Source organism: Glandiceps talaboti, chromosome 20, assembly GCF_964340395.1.
Source record: "Glandiceps talaboti chromosome 20, keGlaTala1.1, whole genome shotgun sequence".
NCBI classification, from domain to species: Eukaryota; Metazoa; Hemichordata; class Enteropneusta; family Spengelidae; genus Glandiceps; species Glandiceps talaboti.
In genome coordinates, this window is record NC_135568.1 from 3,658,382 (window position 1) to 3,674,050 (window position 15,669).

The 15,669-nt window shown below is 35.7% G+C and overlaps 1 protein-coding gene across 2 annotated transcripts in view; it reads right to left on the reverse strand.

Annotated features, from left to right (window-relative positions):
* Positions 1-725: 725 nt before the first annotated feature.
* LOC144450714 (1-phosphatidylinositol 4,5-bisphosphate phosphodiesterase delta-4-like) overlaps positions 726-15,669 on the reverse strand; it is a 33,425-nt gene continuing 18,481 nt past the window's right edge. Inside the window, exons 5-21 of one of the 2 annotated variants that reach the window (XM_078141381.1) lie at positions 14,916-15,043; positions 14,313-14,379; positions 13,288-13,302; positions 10,930-11,023; positions 10,418-10,535; positions 9,592-9,677; positions 9,029-9,149; positions 7,850-7,935; positions 7,095-7,177; positions 5,003-5,101; positions 4,710-4,803; positions 4,342-4,521; positions 3,580-3,687; positions 3,030-3,085; positions 2,263-2,392; positions 1,733-1,882; positions 726-1,281 (exon numbers count right to left, since the gene is read on the reverse strand). In XM_078141381.1, coding sequence (XP_077997507.1) covers positions 1,187-1,281; positions 1,733-1,882; positions 2,263-2,392; positions 3,030-3,085; positions 3,580-3,687; positions 4,342-4,521; positions 4,710-4,803; positions 5,003-5,101; positions 7,095-7,177; positions 7,850-7,935; positions 9,029-9,149; positions 9,592-9,677; positions 10,418-10,535; positions 10,930-11,023; positions 13,288-13,302; positions 14,313-14,379; positions 14,916-15,043 — 1,710 coding nt within the window. In that variant the 3' untranslated portion in view covers positions 726-1,186. The remainder of the gene's footprint in view (positions 1,282-1,732; positions 1,883-2,262; positions 2,393-3,029; positions 3,086-3,579; positions 3,688-4,341; positions 4,522-4,709; positions 4,804-5,002; positions 5,102-7,094; positions 7,178-7,849; positions 7,936-9,028; positions 9,150-9,591; positions 9,678-10,417; positions 10,536-10,929; positions 11,024-13,287; positions 13,303-14,312; positions 14,380-14,915; positions 15,044-15,669) is intronic. The other variant, XM_078141382.1, reaches the window with a different exon arrangement.

A 15,669-nucleotide genomic window follows, 5' to 3' on the forward strand; every position in this document is an offset into this window, starting at 1 on the left:
GGTGTGAACATATCTTAAATATTGACCTGTGTGAATGTGTTCTATACTGTCATATTGACTTAAGAGTTATAAACTCCAAAATGATACCATACAAACCCTTGGAGACATTAGTATGGCTTTCATGTATTTGGCATGATGCCATATGGCTCATTTGAATGGTGGCAGTCAACAACATATTATCCAATCTGATGGTTTGTTACATATCAGTGTAGACTTCCATTTAATGATGGCTGCACTCCCATATATGTATGTAAAGCTATGACCTCCAAAGTGGTTGCTAGGACCTTTCTAATTGGTCAATAACTTGCAGGGCACTGGCATTTTTTGGCCAAGTGAGGGTGCACTACATACACAGACTTCATGTAAGTATTTTCAAGGGTTTGTATGGCATAAAAATGTGATTACAACATCCTGGCAATTCATGATGTAAATTTATGCGAGTGACCATACACATTGAGTGAAATTCACACAGCCTTTGGAGAGAGCACAATACCAAATATTACTCAAATTACTTAAGACATATTAAAATTTAAACATGATATTGAAGTAAGATAATTGCTGCAGTAAACTTAAATTAATTTGATAATTTGACCAGATCAATGCTGTCAAAAACAAAACTTAGCTATAAGAAAAACCAAATTGCGTTAATTAATCTCTCATATTAAAATTTGTCATTATACCATTTCAATAACGAAGAATAAAACTTGCTTTAAATATTACATCCCAAAAATTAAAATAAAACGATTGTATTAGTTTGTAAATTTTGTCAATAAAATTAAAATAATATCATTTTTAGTATCAAGTGAAAATAAAATAGATTTCAATTTAACCTTAATTATACACATTAATAATTCTTACTGGAGGATTAAAAGTTTCAATAAAAATTGACAAACATATACCGACAGATTTAAGACAAATTTCCCAATAAAAAGTTTGACCACTTTTTTCGATAAAGTGGAAAGATAAAATATTCAACTGCATAGATAGATTGTTAAAATTGGACTTGATACCAAAATTGCATATCACTTCTTTAGTTTCTTCAATTTTCAATAGCTGCCTCATGATAGTCACATGGCAGTCACATGATTACCACATGCAATACCTTTTGTGTCACATGATTACCACATGCAATACCTTTTGTGTCACATGATTGCCACATGCAATACCTTTGTGTGTCTATACATGGTTATTTCCTGTCAGTGGTTATACTAACATGTATATAGATTGTGGCGGGACCAAGTGTATCTCCAGCCTTGGACAGTAATGGCACATGGTGATAACCTAAAATGAAACAAAATAAACAAGAAATTTAATGATTTGACAAAAACTGTTTTAATAGAGACAGACAGACAGACAGACAGACAGACAGACAGACAGACAGACAGACAGACAGCAACTAGACACAGATGCTAATGTTTTGATGTCTACATGGTGACAAGTTCATTTCATTTAGACAAAATGTTGGACAAAAGAAACTGTACTCATTCAATTGTGCTATCTGTGTATTTTCTTATTGATTTCTGCATGGCTGGACCAAACAGAGCCAGTGAACAGTAACATACAATGCGCTGTTACAACTACACAGAACTTTATCAAATATACTGAATATAGCTTGTTAGTAGCTCAAACTCCTATCATATGAACACAATTTGGCCATTGGTGGCGCTCTTTATCAAACAGAGCCAGTGAACAGTAACGTGCGATATGTTGTAACTAAAATTTGTTACATTACCTTGCTGCATACTGGTCAGTGGTAAACAGTATTGTCCAATAAAATCATGAGCACTAGCCACATCAAAGTCCTTGACGACGAAACGTACCAGACATAAATCTGGCACTCTGATGTCAAATTCCTTTGTTTCATTCCATTTGGGATCAAAACCTACAAAAAATTAAATGATATTGAGTTAATCTATTTTATCAAAATGTATTAGGAAACTGTCAAATTTACTATATTTTTGGCTTCTAAAAGCCAAAACCTGCATTGGCAAAAACAATGAATGTATATACAATTATTTGTGTATTTATTCCCAAATTTCAAAATATTTTCTGTATTACCAGGGTTCTTAACCCATAGCATAGACCCTAGCTAATTAATACAAAATGTCTTGGTGTCTTTGCAATCAGCTGGGACACCAAAGATTTAAAAAGACCTAACTAATTAATACAATTGGTTTAGGATTGCCATAATAATTCTAATCTTGGCAGCTTTACAGTCAGCAGATTTGATAAGACCCTAGCTGATTAATACAATTATCTTACCATTATCGTCAATAACTCTAGTCTTGGCATCTTTACAGTCAGCAGCTACACCATAGATTTGTATCTTGACATAGGGATCTATTATCTCCTTACTTCCTGCTGGTTTTGGCAACTGTTGTGCACTGATCACCTACATGAAAAATTAATATGAATAGGATACCAAATATTGCTATTATTAACTCAGAACTAAAGCTTTGCACATACACACATACACACACACACACACACACATAAATACACACACACACACACACATCCAAACCTACACATACATACATACAAACATACATGCATAAATACACACACACACACATACATCCAAACCTACACATACATACACACACACACATAAATACACACACATACATAAATACACACATACATACATACATACATACATACATAAATACACACACACATACATCCAAACCTACACACATACACACATACATACATAAATACACACACACACATACACATACATACATAAATACACACACACATACATACATACATACATAAATACACACACACAAATACATACATAAATACACACACACATACGTACACGTACACATGTACACACAGAGTAAACTCGCACCATTAACTGTTCTTATCTGTTATTACCTTGTGAATCTACATTCTATACACTGTACAATAATAATACTTTGGCAAAATCAAAGCTAGCTAGTCTAGGCAATCATATTTTTTAAGAACTTCCACACAACAAAGCAAAGATTTAAAACTAAAAGTCAACTTTATCTTACAGTTATAGATAACTTTTGTCTCATCTTCTCTGGAGGCTTGTCTGGATCAAATGAACCTGTAATATTAATAATGAATTATAATTACTTGATATTTTAGAGGGAAAGGCTATCTTGTGAATATTTACATAAATAAATAAAAACTTGGATGTTAAATGCGATAATTAGATGTTATTCCCCAATATTTTTCTTCGTTCTACAAAGGGAAATACGAGTGATAAGTCGCTAGATGAGTAGTGACAACCCTTAGGTCATGAGTATTTTCCGGCTGAATGAAGACAAATATTGGAGAATAACATAATTATATCAGTGCCAGTATAATATCAAAGAAAATTAAGGAAAGTAATGAAAATTTTGAAAGTTTTGACTCATATTTTGAACACAGCAGAACCAGTGGCATAGACACGCATTGTCATGACCTAGACGCGTGATGTACAGCTCGTGAACGTACCACAGACAACAGTGCCACTGCAAGTGCAAATACCCCAAGTACGCCACACTTGCATTTACACATGTCATGGGTTAGTTCACAGCGTTTAAGTGTTTGATTTACCTTTCCTCATATACGATGGTTTGAGAATATAACCAGTGTTAGCATTCTGTTTAAATCTACCAAGGTAGACGTCCATTTCTTCACCAGAAGTCTGATAATTCAATGCAACTATGGAAAAAAGAAGACAAAACTTAAAGATACATGTAATACAAGGCAAATAAAAACACAAATGCAGCTAATGGCAGTGTAACAACTGAGGCCAACTTGACAGGTAATAATACCATGTCACGATAATAGTTATTTATTCCAATCTAATATGGTTGCTTGGTTACCAGTTCACAATAGAAAACAGTATAAAGTACTCCTATAATCACATACAAGGCACTTAACAGTACTGTGCCTTGATAAATATCATTTTCATTGCCGATGTGTGTACTATAACTAGTTCATTTTCCTCACTTGATATGTACATTTTCTTTTCTTTTCGACCTCTGGCAAATAAATAAATTTTAAAAAATGTAAAAAATAAAAATATCGGATCTGATCTCTGTTAAACCTGCTCCTCATATACTTCCCTAGGCTAGGTGCTACACCCCCGGGCAATTCTGTCAACTTTAGCAGTGACCATTGGTGGCACAGTGTGCTATCAAGGCTTGTTGCACCCCAGCGATGCTGTCATCCTCAACAACCTTTGGAGTGCAGATCCAAGATCTTGTTACAAGACTGTGGTGGTCCTGACTTGACTTCTTGAGAAAGCAATTGCTAGTACTGAAAGAGCTACACAGTAAAACAAAGACTATTCCAGACGAGAGATATACTGACCTATCTGACAGCCAGCATTCCATAGCGGTACTGGGTTATAATTACTGGAATTGGTTCGCATACCACCTGGATATGTTCTACTCAACTGGAATTTATTATGATTGATGTATTGTTTGGCCTGGTCCTTGGCTAGTGACATGGCTTTACCCTCACCAAAGGAGGACATCTCATAGAAAGTATCTATAAAGAAAACAAAATATGGAAGTGAGTGAGTGAGTGAGAGAGTGAGTGAGTGTTTAATAAGAATGAAAAAAGACCAGAGACTTGAGTAAGTCACTGGGCAGTACCCGGTATATAACACATCTCAATATAACACAATTAATATTCAGTTAACCCTTGAATGTTATGGTGACTATATTAATACTTACAGTTGTTTTTTGTGTGTTCAAAGCTAGAAAAATGCACACTTTTACACAAAACAACCAAATCTGATAATTCTTGGGATAACTTCTGCTTTTTTTTCTGAAAAAAGAAAAGTAAAAAAAAAGTTAGGTGATGATACCCTAAGTATAATAGTCTGACCGGGCGCCCTCACACATCAGAGAGGAGGCCAGTGAGGGCGCCCCGTCACGGCGTATCTTACAGTCTAATCCCAAGAATACCACATATGCCAGTAATTCTAGCATCATGAGGGTTCATTCTCTCATATTTTAATACTTACTTTCTTAGTTTCTTTCTTCACCTCTTCAGAGTCAATGTCGGCAGCCTCATCCTCATCACTGACATCTCCATCAATATTGTTGTCTTTTAACTTTTTACCCTACAAATAAATAAATGAACAAATAAACAAACAAGCATGCAGAAATTACACAAATATTACATGATATATGAGATATATTGTTGACATGTCTAGCATCCATTAGAAATGCTCTCTGATACAATTAACAGATGATAGATACTCGCTGGGAAAAAAAATAGTTTACATGAAAAAAACTTAATAAATATATAAAATATAAAATCAAATATATGATATGATGTGATGTGAGAAATATAATATTGATAAAGTGCCTAGTAATGCTCTCTGGCATTTTACAATGAGTAACTCACACACTCTGTAAAGAAAAAACAAAACTGGAAGAAAACAAACAAACAAACAAACAAACAAATAAATAAACAAACAAACAAACGATAAATATAAATAAATAAATAAATAAATAAATACATTAAATTGTAAAAGGAAAGTTCATTCATACTTCATGAATCTTTAATCTTAATATTATTGAGTCATAATGAATGGTGAAAGTGGCTGACTAGGAATCTGTAGTTGCAAGTTTGAGCCTTGCCACCACGCCACACCAGAGTTTGTTTCTGAATGGCTAAAGTCCGTCGGTGACTGTGCGTCAGTCAACCCAGCTGTTTTAATAAATGGGGACCTGATTGGAAAAGGTGTACCTCAGTCAACCCAGCTAATTCACTGGGGACCTGGTTGGATAGCGTTGTATTAAGGAATAGGGTAACACCACATGTTAGTGTACTGTAAGCCAATTCTGTGTATCATTAGTAATGTCAAATTGAATAAGAGAACTTACTAACCCTGAAGGTCATATTTCCATTGTTATCAAAAATAAATGATTTTGAGGTATTTTCATAGCAAACATCCAAATATCATGTTCAGAATATATATATCTAGTGATATATCACCTCAGTGATCAGTTTCATGTGAATTCATATTTCCTGTTTATCTTAGTTTCCAAGCATGTATCTAAATTTTATCTGTAGATATTATCTACTACTAGATCACTATGCACATCTCTTTTTAATCCCTAAACATTCTTTGTTCTAAATATTTGACGGTATGATTTGTATGATTTTACCAAATCTGATGACAACTGTTCATAGTGAAAGCTTACATAATGTCTATTTTTTTCATAAGCTTAGATGACAATGTATATTTTTGTTGCCATGGCAAAGTTATGATTGTTTTGGCAGTGACTGCATGACAATGTATGATATTGTTGCCATGGGTGATATTGGTATAGTTACCATTGTTTTGGCAGTGACTGCATGACTACATATGATATTGATGCCATGGGTGATGATGGCATAGTTACCATGGTTTCATTTTCGGAGTCAGAGAAATATTGTTTATTCCGTTTGATCTTTGGTTTGGCAACAGCATTTTGTGGTTCAAGTCCATTACACTGTACACAAAAGAACGTTATAAATGACAAAACAAACCAAAAAAGCTACAGTTTTCTGCTGTTAATTGAACAAAGAAAATGACCATTGTAGAACTCAAACAGTACAGAGTACAATTATCAAACAAATATCAAAATATCGCCAATGGAGTAACAGCATAACCGCATAATTTGGGCATGGTGTCAAGGTAATTTTTTTCAGTATTTGATGAGAGTATTTCATTCGTGGGACAACATTAAATCTTAGTCAATTGAATAGTACCCCATAACATCATTCTGGTTTACGCACATATCAAATATGATCACAGTCCTGTGGTCAAGATTTATAACTGTGATGGTTCTCATAGCTCCCTGTGGTCTAACTACAATATAAATCTCAAACTGAAGACTGCAATACAGGATTTGAAATTAGCAATTAGTGTTCCATATGTTTAGACTACAGTGTCCTGTCCTGTACATGTGGACGAGTGTCATGTGAGTTTAGACTAGTGTCCTGTGAGTTTAGACTGTGTCATGTAAGTTAAGATTACTGTCCTGTACATTTATTTCCTCTAGCTGTAACTGAATAACATATGCCATTGATCAGTCAATGAGTAGAGAGACGACATCACATACCTTGATCAAAATTTTTCCCTTTAGTTTCTCAGGGGATGGCAGTGCTTTCATATCTGATGTGACTGGTGTTTTGTACACCTTATCTGTATCACACTGGTTAAAGATCATAAATATATAGTGTATACAAAGTAGTTGTTCTGGCCTATAGCATAGACCCTCCACAGTCTATGCCTATAGTCATGTTTCAACAAAGTTACTTCATACATTATTTCATTTGTTGCAGTACGTTGCTCAGTAAGCCACTGCTGTGAAAATTCCATGATTGGGTATAACATTGCACTCTGCCATTCCTTTTAACAATGGAATAACTCAGTATAGCATTAACACACACACACACACACACACACACACACACACACACACACACACACACACACACATATGCATACACACATACATACATACATACATACATACATACATACATACATACATACATACATACACACACACACATACCTACATACATACATACACACACACATACATACATACATACATACATACATACATACATACATACATACATACAAACATACATACATACATACATACATACATACATACATACACACACACACACACACACACACACACACATACATACATACATACATACATACATACATACATACATACATACATACATACATACATACATACAAACATACATACATACATGCATGTAAATAAATGTATACTAGATAAAAGTCACTCATCACTGTATTATAATAACCACTGATATGAAAGGATACCTTTAAATATATCATTCATATACTTTGCCATAATTTCTTGTTGGTCCACTGTGCAATGATTTTCTAGAGACACTATTAAGGGATACCTAGAATAACAAATTTATGACAAGGTAAATGATCACGACATCACATTAAAATATAGATAAATCCAGTCATAGCACTGATGTCTAAATGATTTCCTGTATTTTGATTACGGTACATAATAAGGAATTCACAACAATGCACTTTTAGCGATTGATGGATAGATGGATGGATGGATGGTTGGTTGGGTGGGTGGGTAGATGGATGGATGGGTGGGTGGATGGATGGATGGGTGGGTGGATGGATGGGTGGGTGGGTGGATGAATGGGTGGGTGGATGGATGGATGGGTGGATGGATGGCTGGATGGGTGGGTGGATGGATGGGTGGATGGATGGATGGATGGATGGGTGGGTAGATGGATGGATGGGTGGGTGGATGGATGGATGGGTGGGTGGGTGGGTGGATGGATGGATGGGTGGGTGGATGGATGGGTGGGTGGGTGGGCGGATGGATGGGTGGTTGGTTGGTTGGATGGATGGATGGTTGGGTGGATGCATAGATGGCTGGGTGGATGGATGGATGGGTGGGTGGATAGATGGTTGGGTGGATGGGTGGATAGATGGATGGATGGATGGGTGGGTGGATAGATGGACAGCTGGCTGGGTGGATGGATGGATGGGTGGGTGGATGGATGGATAGATGGTGGATGGATAGATGGATGGATGGATGGATGGATGAATGAATGGATGGATGGGTGGGTGGATAGATGGATGGGTGGGTGGATGGATGGATGGATGGATGGATGGATGGATGGATGGATGGGGGAGTAGATGGATGGATGGATGGATGGATGGATGGATGTGTGGGTGGATAGATGGATGGGTGAGTGGATGGATGGATGGATGGATGGATGGGTGGGTGGGTGGATGAATGGATGGATGGTTGGTTGGTTGGGTGGGTGGATAGATGGATGGGTGAGTGGATGGATGGATGGATGGGTGGGTGGATGAATGGATGGATGGATGGATGTGTTGGTGGATGGCTGGCTGGCTGAATGAATTAATGTAACCCATTCCTATTAATTATGCCCCCCCTCCGCCAACTCCTATCCTCTTTCTGCACCCATAGGGAAAAAGATGTCAGTAACAATAACTTACTCTGATGCTTCAAATGCGTATCTTTCAATCACCTCAATGACATCTTTAAACTTGATTTTAGATGTCAAAGTATGTCCATGGTAGATAATAGGATCACCATCAGAACCATCCCAGCAGTCCACTGTCATAATTAAAACAGGGTCAAATATTCAGAATAATAAGTCTTTTTTTTATGAAGATATTTTTATTTGACCACCAAGAAATGATCGTTAATTTATCATAACAAATCAAGATACACAGTGAGAAATCATGTCAACTTGAATATGAACCTCTATCAACCAGATACTCCCAAGGTCTTGATGTTGAATTTATTCAAACGCATAATAAATCCTAGAGAAATTACTAAAGGTTACAAAGCTCTGATTAAATAAGTAAAATAAAGGAGTACTTTGTCCCACTGTACAGATACCTTTCAGATTACTCTGGAAACTTACATAAGAAAGTTTCTATATACAAAGAGATACTATATGTGATGTGATCACTCAAGAGAATTTTCCCATAAACCCTTGCAGGAAATTTTCAAAATGGCTGAACACATGTCCAGTAGAACTCATTTTACTTACATTCCACACATCGACATCCTTTTTGTAGGGCACTGATGTATGCCTCCGTACTACTTGGCCCTTTCAATTGATCTTCTAATAAATATCTGCAACCAGAATTAAATGGTATATATATATGTTTTGTTGAATTAATTAAGACTACCACAATTATTGCACAACTTATAAATCCCTTCTCAATTTGATAGCTAAATATCAGTCAACATTGGGCTGATATATGCAGGCTCCCTTCCAGATTCTAACACATGCTGGTGAAGTATTAGTGCTAGCCTAGAACTTAGCACTGAGCTAGTCTGGTGTTAACACAGGGCTGGTGCAGACATAAACCCTTCCAGTTGCCAAAACATGCTGGTGAAGCGTTAGTGCCAGCCCAGTGTTAGCACTGAGCAAGTCTGGTGTTAACATAGGGCTGGTGCTGACATTAACCCTTCCAGTTGCCAACACATGCTGGTGAAGCGTTAGTGCCAGCCCAGTGTTAGCACTGAGCAAGTCTGGTGCTAACATAGGGCTGGTGCAGACATTAACCCTTCCAGTTGCCAACACATGCTGGTGAAGCATTTATAAGTGCCAGCCCAGTGTTAGCACTGAGCAAGTCTGGTGTTAACATAGGGCTGGTGCAGACATTAACCCTTCCAGTTGCCAACACATGCTGGTGAAGCATTAGTGCCAGCCCAGTGTTAGCACTGAGCAAGTCTGGTGTTAACATAGGGCTGGTGCAGACATTAACCCTTCCAGTTGCTATAAACACATGCTGGTGAAGTGCTATAGCTAACCTAGCATTAGCACAGATACTAAATCATGAAGTAGATGAACAGTAATACAGACTTACGTGTTATGAGATGACGCAATAAAGTAGTGAGACAGTGGTTGTGTCATGTCCTGGTACACGTTGTCATGGTATGGATTCAGTAACAATCCATTAGGACCAAGCATAAACAAAGAAAAACCTGTCAAGAAAACAACCAAAGAAATAAAAAAGATAACAATCTCAATGAGAGATAGATATCAATCAAACAAAGGCAGATACAGTTTTCACATAGTGCAAAATTTTCATTTAAACTTTACACATTAATAGTAGTAATCTCTACCTACAGTGGATAGTTCCTTAAAGGGCCATGTTTCAATCCTGGGAAATCACATTATTGTTATCTTAATACGGATTATTATGGGATCATTCTTTTGTTCTGGACTGACATTTTTGTTATTGCCAAACAAAACAATCGGCTTTCACACTAAGATTTTAATCCTAATCTGAATTAGGCCATTAAGTTTTTAAAAACTTGTCTCCCAAGAAGTCACGGGATTCAGAGTACAGTTAATGCAGGTCTAAATGTTACTTACCATCCAAACTCAGTACTTTGTTAGCCTGACACTCTGGGTTAGTTTCATATTTACCAATTACGGCCTCAGCCCATTTCTTGTGCAACTCCTTACGCTAAAAAATGGAAATGAAAACAAAATGTGACTCACGACAGTAGTGTATTCATAGTAATGCTAAGAAGATATGTTAGGCAAATGAAGAAATTGCTCTATATGTGTACAACACCATTACTAAGCACACTTTGACCACTGGTGGCGCTCTTTACTATGTGCATCTGACGGTAGGGCACCCATGGTTGGAGTGTGTATTAGTTAGGTTTATGATAGTGTGGAATGTGAAACTAGCAAAGAAGTCACTATTGGTCAAATGAAGAATTACGGAACAAGAAAAGTACTCTATACCTGTACAACATCACTAATATTAATAAGCATACTTTGACCACTGGTGGCGCACTTTACTATACACCTTATGCTCTTCACTTTTTCACACAATAAAGCACCAATGGTTGGAATGTGTATGCAAAAGTAGGGCATGGTGGATCAAGAAATAACCATTGGTAAAGGAAAGATTTATGGAACAAGAAAAGTGCAATGTAGTTGGAAAACACTAATTATATAAGCACATTCTGACCACTGGTGGCGCTCTACACTATACGTGTGATAGAGTAAATCACCAAAGGTTGGAGTGTGTATTTAAAAATAATGTGTTATGGATCGGGAAATCACCACTGATCAAGTAAACATTCATGGAACAAGACAATATGTCGATATATACACATTTCATTGCAACTCATTGTAGAACTGTGTCCCCATTTCATGAGCCATACTGAGTTTTACTAAACACTGATTTCGTATGTAGTCATAGTTATCAAATTAGTTATAACCAGTGTCTAGTACCATGAAATAGGACACAGTTACAATGAGTTCTATAGATGTGATAGACAAAGTAAACTAACTGATAAAAAAACAGTGTAAAAAACTATTGTTGAACAAACATGAAAAAAATGACTAACAAATCAGAAAGTAGATAACGTAACAATTGATGAAATAAACGGAAAAATTGTTTTAAAAAATGATACAAAAATGAAACTAATGAGTTTAAGTCACTAAAATTTGTTACTTGTTATAGTTCTTTTCTTTGCCCATTATATCCAGTCTGAGAAGTACATCATGATAGGGCACCCTCACACACCAGCCAAACCTTAGTCTAGTAGAAGGAGCAAAACTATTGAGGGCGTTGTGCAACATAATGTATTTTACAGTCTAGCATGTCCTCAGAATGTATTGAAACAAAGTGATGCTTTTGACGATGGCTGTGTCTGTATATATATTTTTGGACTTGGTTACTGCAGATAAAGCTTAAAAATGTATCAGTTGAAGGAAACTTACACAAAATGTTTTTTTTTTCAAGAAGGGAGGTTTGCTAATGTAATGAAATAGAAGGTTTTTCACAAGAATTTTGAAGAATATTGTTTCCGTTCACTACGATAGACACAAACTAAAGCTGTTGTCGTAACATGTTGATACAACAGTGATAAGCTATTGAATGGACGTTGGTTTAATTACAGTCTCAGTAGGGAGGTGTCTCTGAAAACTACTTCCATGAACTTGCAGTGTACCGTTTTAGTACTTCCAATGTTTACACTATCTTGATCACAGGGTGATAAGATTCATAGAACAGAGGAACCGCTATCACCCACTTATGTAATCTACCACATTGAACAACAATAGTTTTTGCTTGTGTCTATCTTAGTAAACCAAAACCTCAGTTTTCCATAGAACACTTTGAGTACAATTTTTAATTAACATTTAAGTTATTACAGAACTCTTTCAAGTAACAAATTTTAGTGAGATGGTAAATCTACGTTGAATATTCATTTGATTTTTTATTTCAGATATGATGACAGAAAGGTGTCATAATTTAGAAAAGACATAATGTAAATTTTATCCATGCATAATGTATACTGAGTAGCAGAACATACAGTTCCCTTTCACTATAAATTTCTCATTGAAACCATAGTTTTTAGTTGGACTTTTGCTCACTGTGAACAAGATGGCAGATAACATGTTTACCACCTAGGTGAGTCATAATTTGTAGAAATAATATCAACAAGATGACCGAATTACAACACACCACCTAGGTGAGTCTTAAATTTAAAAAAATGTCAACAAAATGGCCGAATTACAACATATTTTCCACCTAGGTAAGTCATAAATTGTAATATTATGTTGACAAGATCATGGCAGATTACAACATACTGCCCTAGGTTGGACATAAACTACAGTTTCATAGAGAAAACTTACAGCAGTTTCCAAATCATGATATTGAATCAAAATATTCTAAAACATATATACATGTATAATAGTATCAATTTATACCTGGTCCTCAGGTGTCTATGTTGTGGAAAGAAGACAGATAACAATAAAAGGACAGTTAGAAACACAGCACAAATAATACAGACAAACAGTGCGCCCTCTAGTGATAGCCAAATTTTGTTGTTGAGAGTCAAAATGAGAAGAACTGGCATTTCTTGTGAGTCACCACATAGTAAGAGGTAGGGGAACACCAAATTTCGGTGCATCAATAGAAATTGTGTATGTCAGTAGGACGACAAATTGGCTTAGAGGGCACACTGCAGACAAATATCTAAATTAAAACCCAGCACCTGCCTTATTATCCTACAAATGAAGATTCCAAATTTTCCTAGATCATCAAATCATCCACGTCAAATTATCAAACAATATCATTCATAGTAACATATAAATTATTTTTCACATAAATACAAAATCATTTTGATTAACATATCAGATTCTTTCATTTCAAATCTAAAACATACAGCAAATTGTTTATCTTTGTATCAAAGTAAACTGTTATTCTAAACAAGAACTTGAAAAACCCTGATATTTTCAACTGCATACTACAGTCTTTATTGTTAACAGATTAACCAACAATTCAGAACACAAGACCTTATGGAACACAGGCCCAATACCAGGAAGTGTGGATCACCCTCTGTCTCTCTTCAAATGATAGTTGAAGTGCTTTATAAGGCTCACATGTCCATATGATCACATGTACTGAATAGTGGTTCAATCTGTTGACAAAGACTGAAGTATATGCAGTCAAAAATTTCGGGTGACAATTTTCAAAGTTGTGTTTGTAACAAAAGTTTAATTCGACACCATGCAAGTTTACAAACACAGCTAAATTTTCATTCAAAATCTGTTTATTTTGTATTAATCATAAGATAACTATGAGTGTATCTTTATTGTCCCTGTAATATCTGTAAATTTATAAATATATGTTTATAACCAAGATGATTAAAATCATAATTTTATCATTTTTTCATTTTGGGTTGCAAGATATTGAGAAACTCATGTCAACAATGTATGGTATCAGATCTTACCTTTTGTTCTGTTTGCATAAAAGTCAGAAATTCATCAGCAGTCCAGTAATCATCATCACCTGAATACCTGCATGACAGTGAGAAGTAGGACAATTGTTAACATTACTGTTACAGGATTGTGATTTTTTCATCATAATTGATTATAACTGTCCTTTAAAACATATCAATTATAAGTGCTGGTTACGATTGCATGATGACGTTGATGGCAGTGTGTGAAATTAAGCAAAAATCACTGCTGATCTTAAGAACTGACAACTCATATTAAAGCTGCTGGTCCTTTTCATACCTTGCTTGACTATATATGATAATACCAACCAATTCTGACATGCGTGTGACTGGTATCAACCACTTTGACTGCACTTGACTGGTACCAACTGGTTCTGACTTGTATGTGCCTGGTACAAACCAGTTTGCATGCGACTGGTACCAACCAGTTCTGACCTGTATCCAACTGGTATCAACCAGTTCTAACTTGCATGCAACTGGTACCAACCAGTTCTTACACACAGGGAGTCTGGTTACACCAACCAGTTCTGACTTGTATACAAACTGGTACTAACCAGTTCAAACCGGTATAGAGAGAACCAAAATGACAATACTTACTTATAAAACAAGGTAGTGATTTCTTCTCTTCTTGTGATTAGTGTATAGAATTGTACAAACTCATCTGCATCTAATTCATTCTCTACTATCTCACCAGTTGTTTTCTTACTCTTCCTAGTATCTGCTTCCTGTAATGAAAGATTCTGTCAGTTCTCTCCTAATTTGATAGATGTTGAATACTGTCATCTTTAATTATTATTTGTTCTCATTATATCAATGCAAGAAATATGGGTTTTCTCCTTGTCATAATAAAACTACAATTTTAATCTTTAAATGATAGCTGTAAATTTCTGGCATACAGGTCAATATTAACAGCTGAAGATGCTAGGCTGAGTGATTCAGTTGAAACATACTAACTATCACGAGTTTGGAACCAATACAAAATATGATTCCAGAGCAAAGAAACATTCAACTTTTTTGGTTTTATGGGTATAACATAGTTATTTCCCATAGGTAATTCTCAACATGCAGTCATCAATTATAATAAAAAGATACATGTATGTAGATTTTGTCCCATATACAATGATTCCAATTTTTACTACAACATCTAGTTATATCTGACCACTAGGTGGCGCTATAATCAGCCGTGCATCAATTATTACAGTACAAAATTATCTAAAGTCATCCTCAGTAATTACTGGGCATGTTCACTGTTTGCAATCCTACACTGTCCATGGCACTTACTCTCATAAGACAAGAGCTTGAGCACAGTTACAGATCCAGTACTGTGCAAAGTCTAGCTAATTGATTGCAA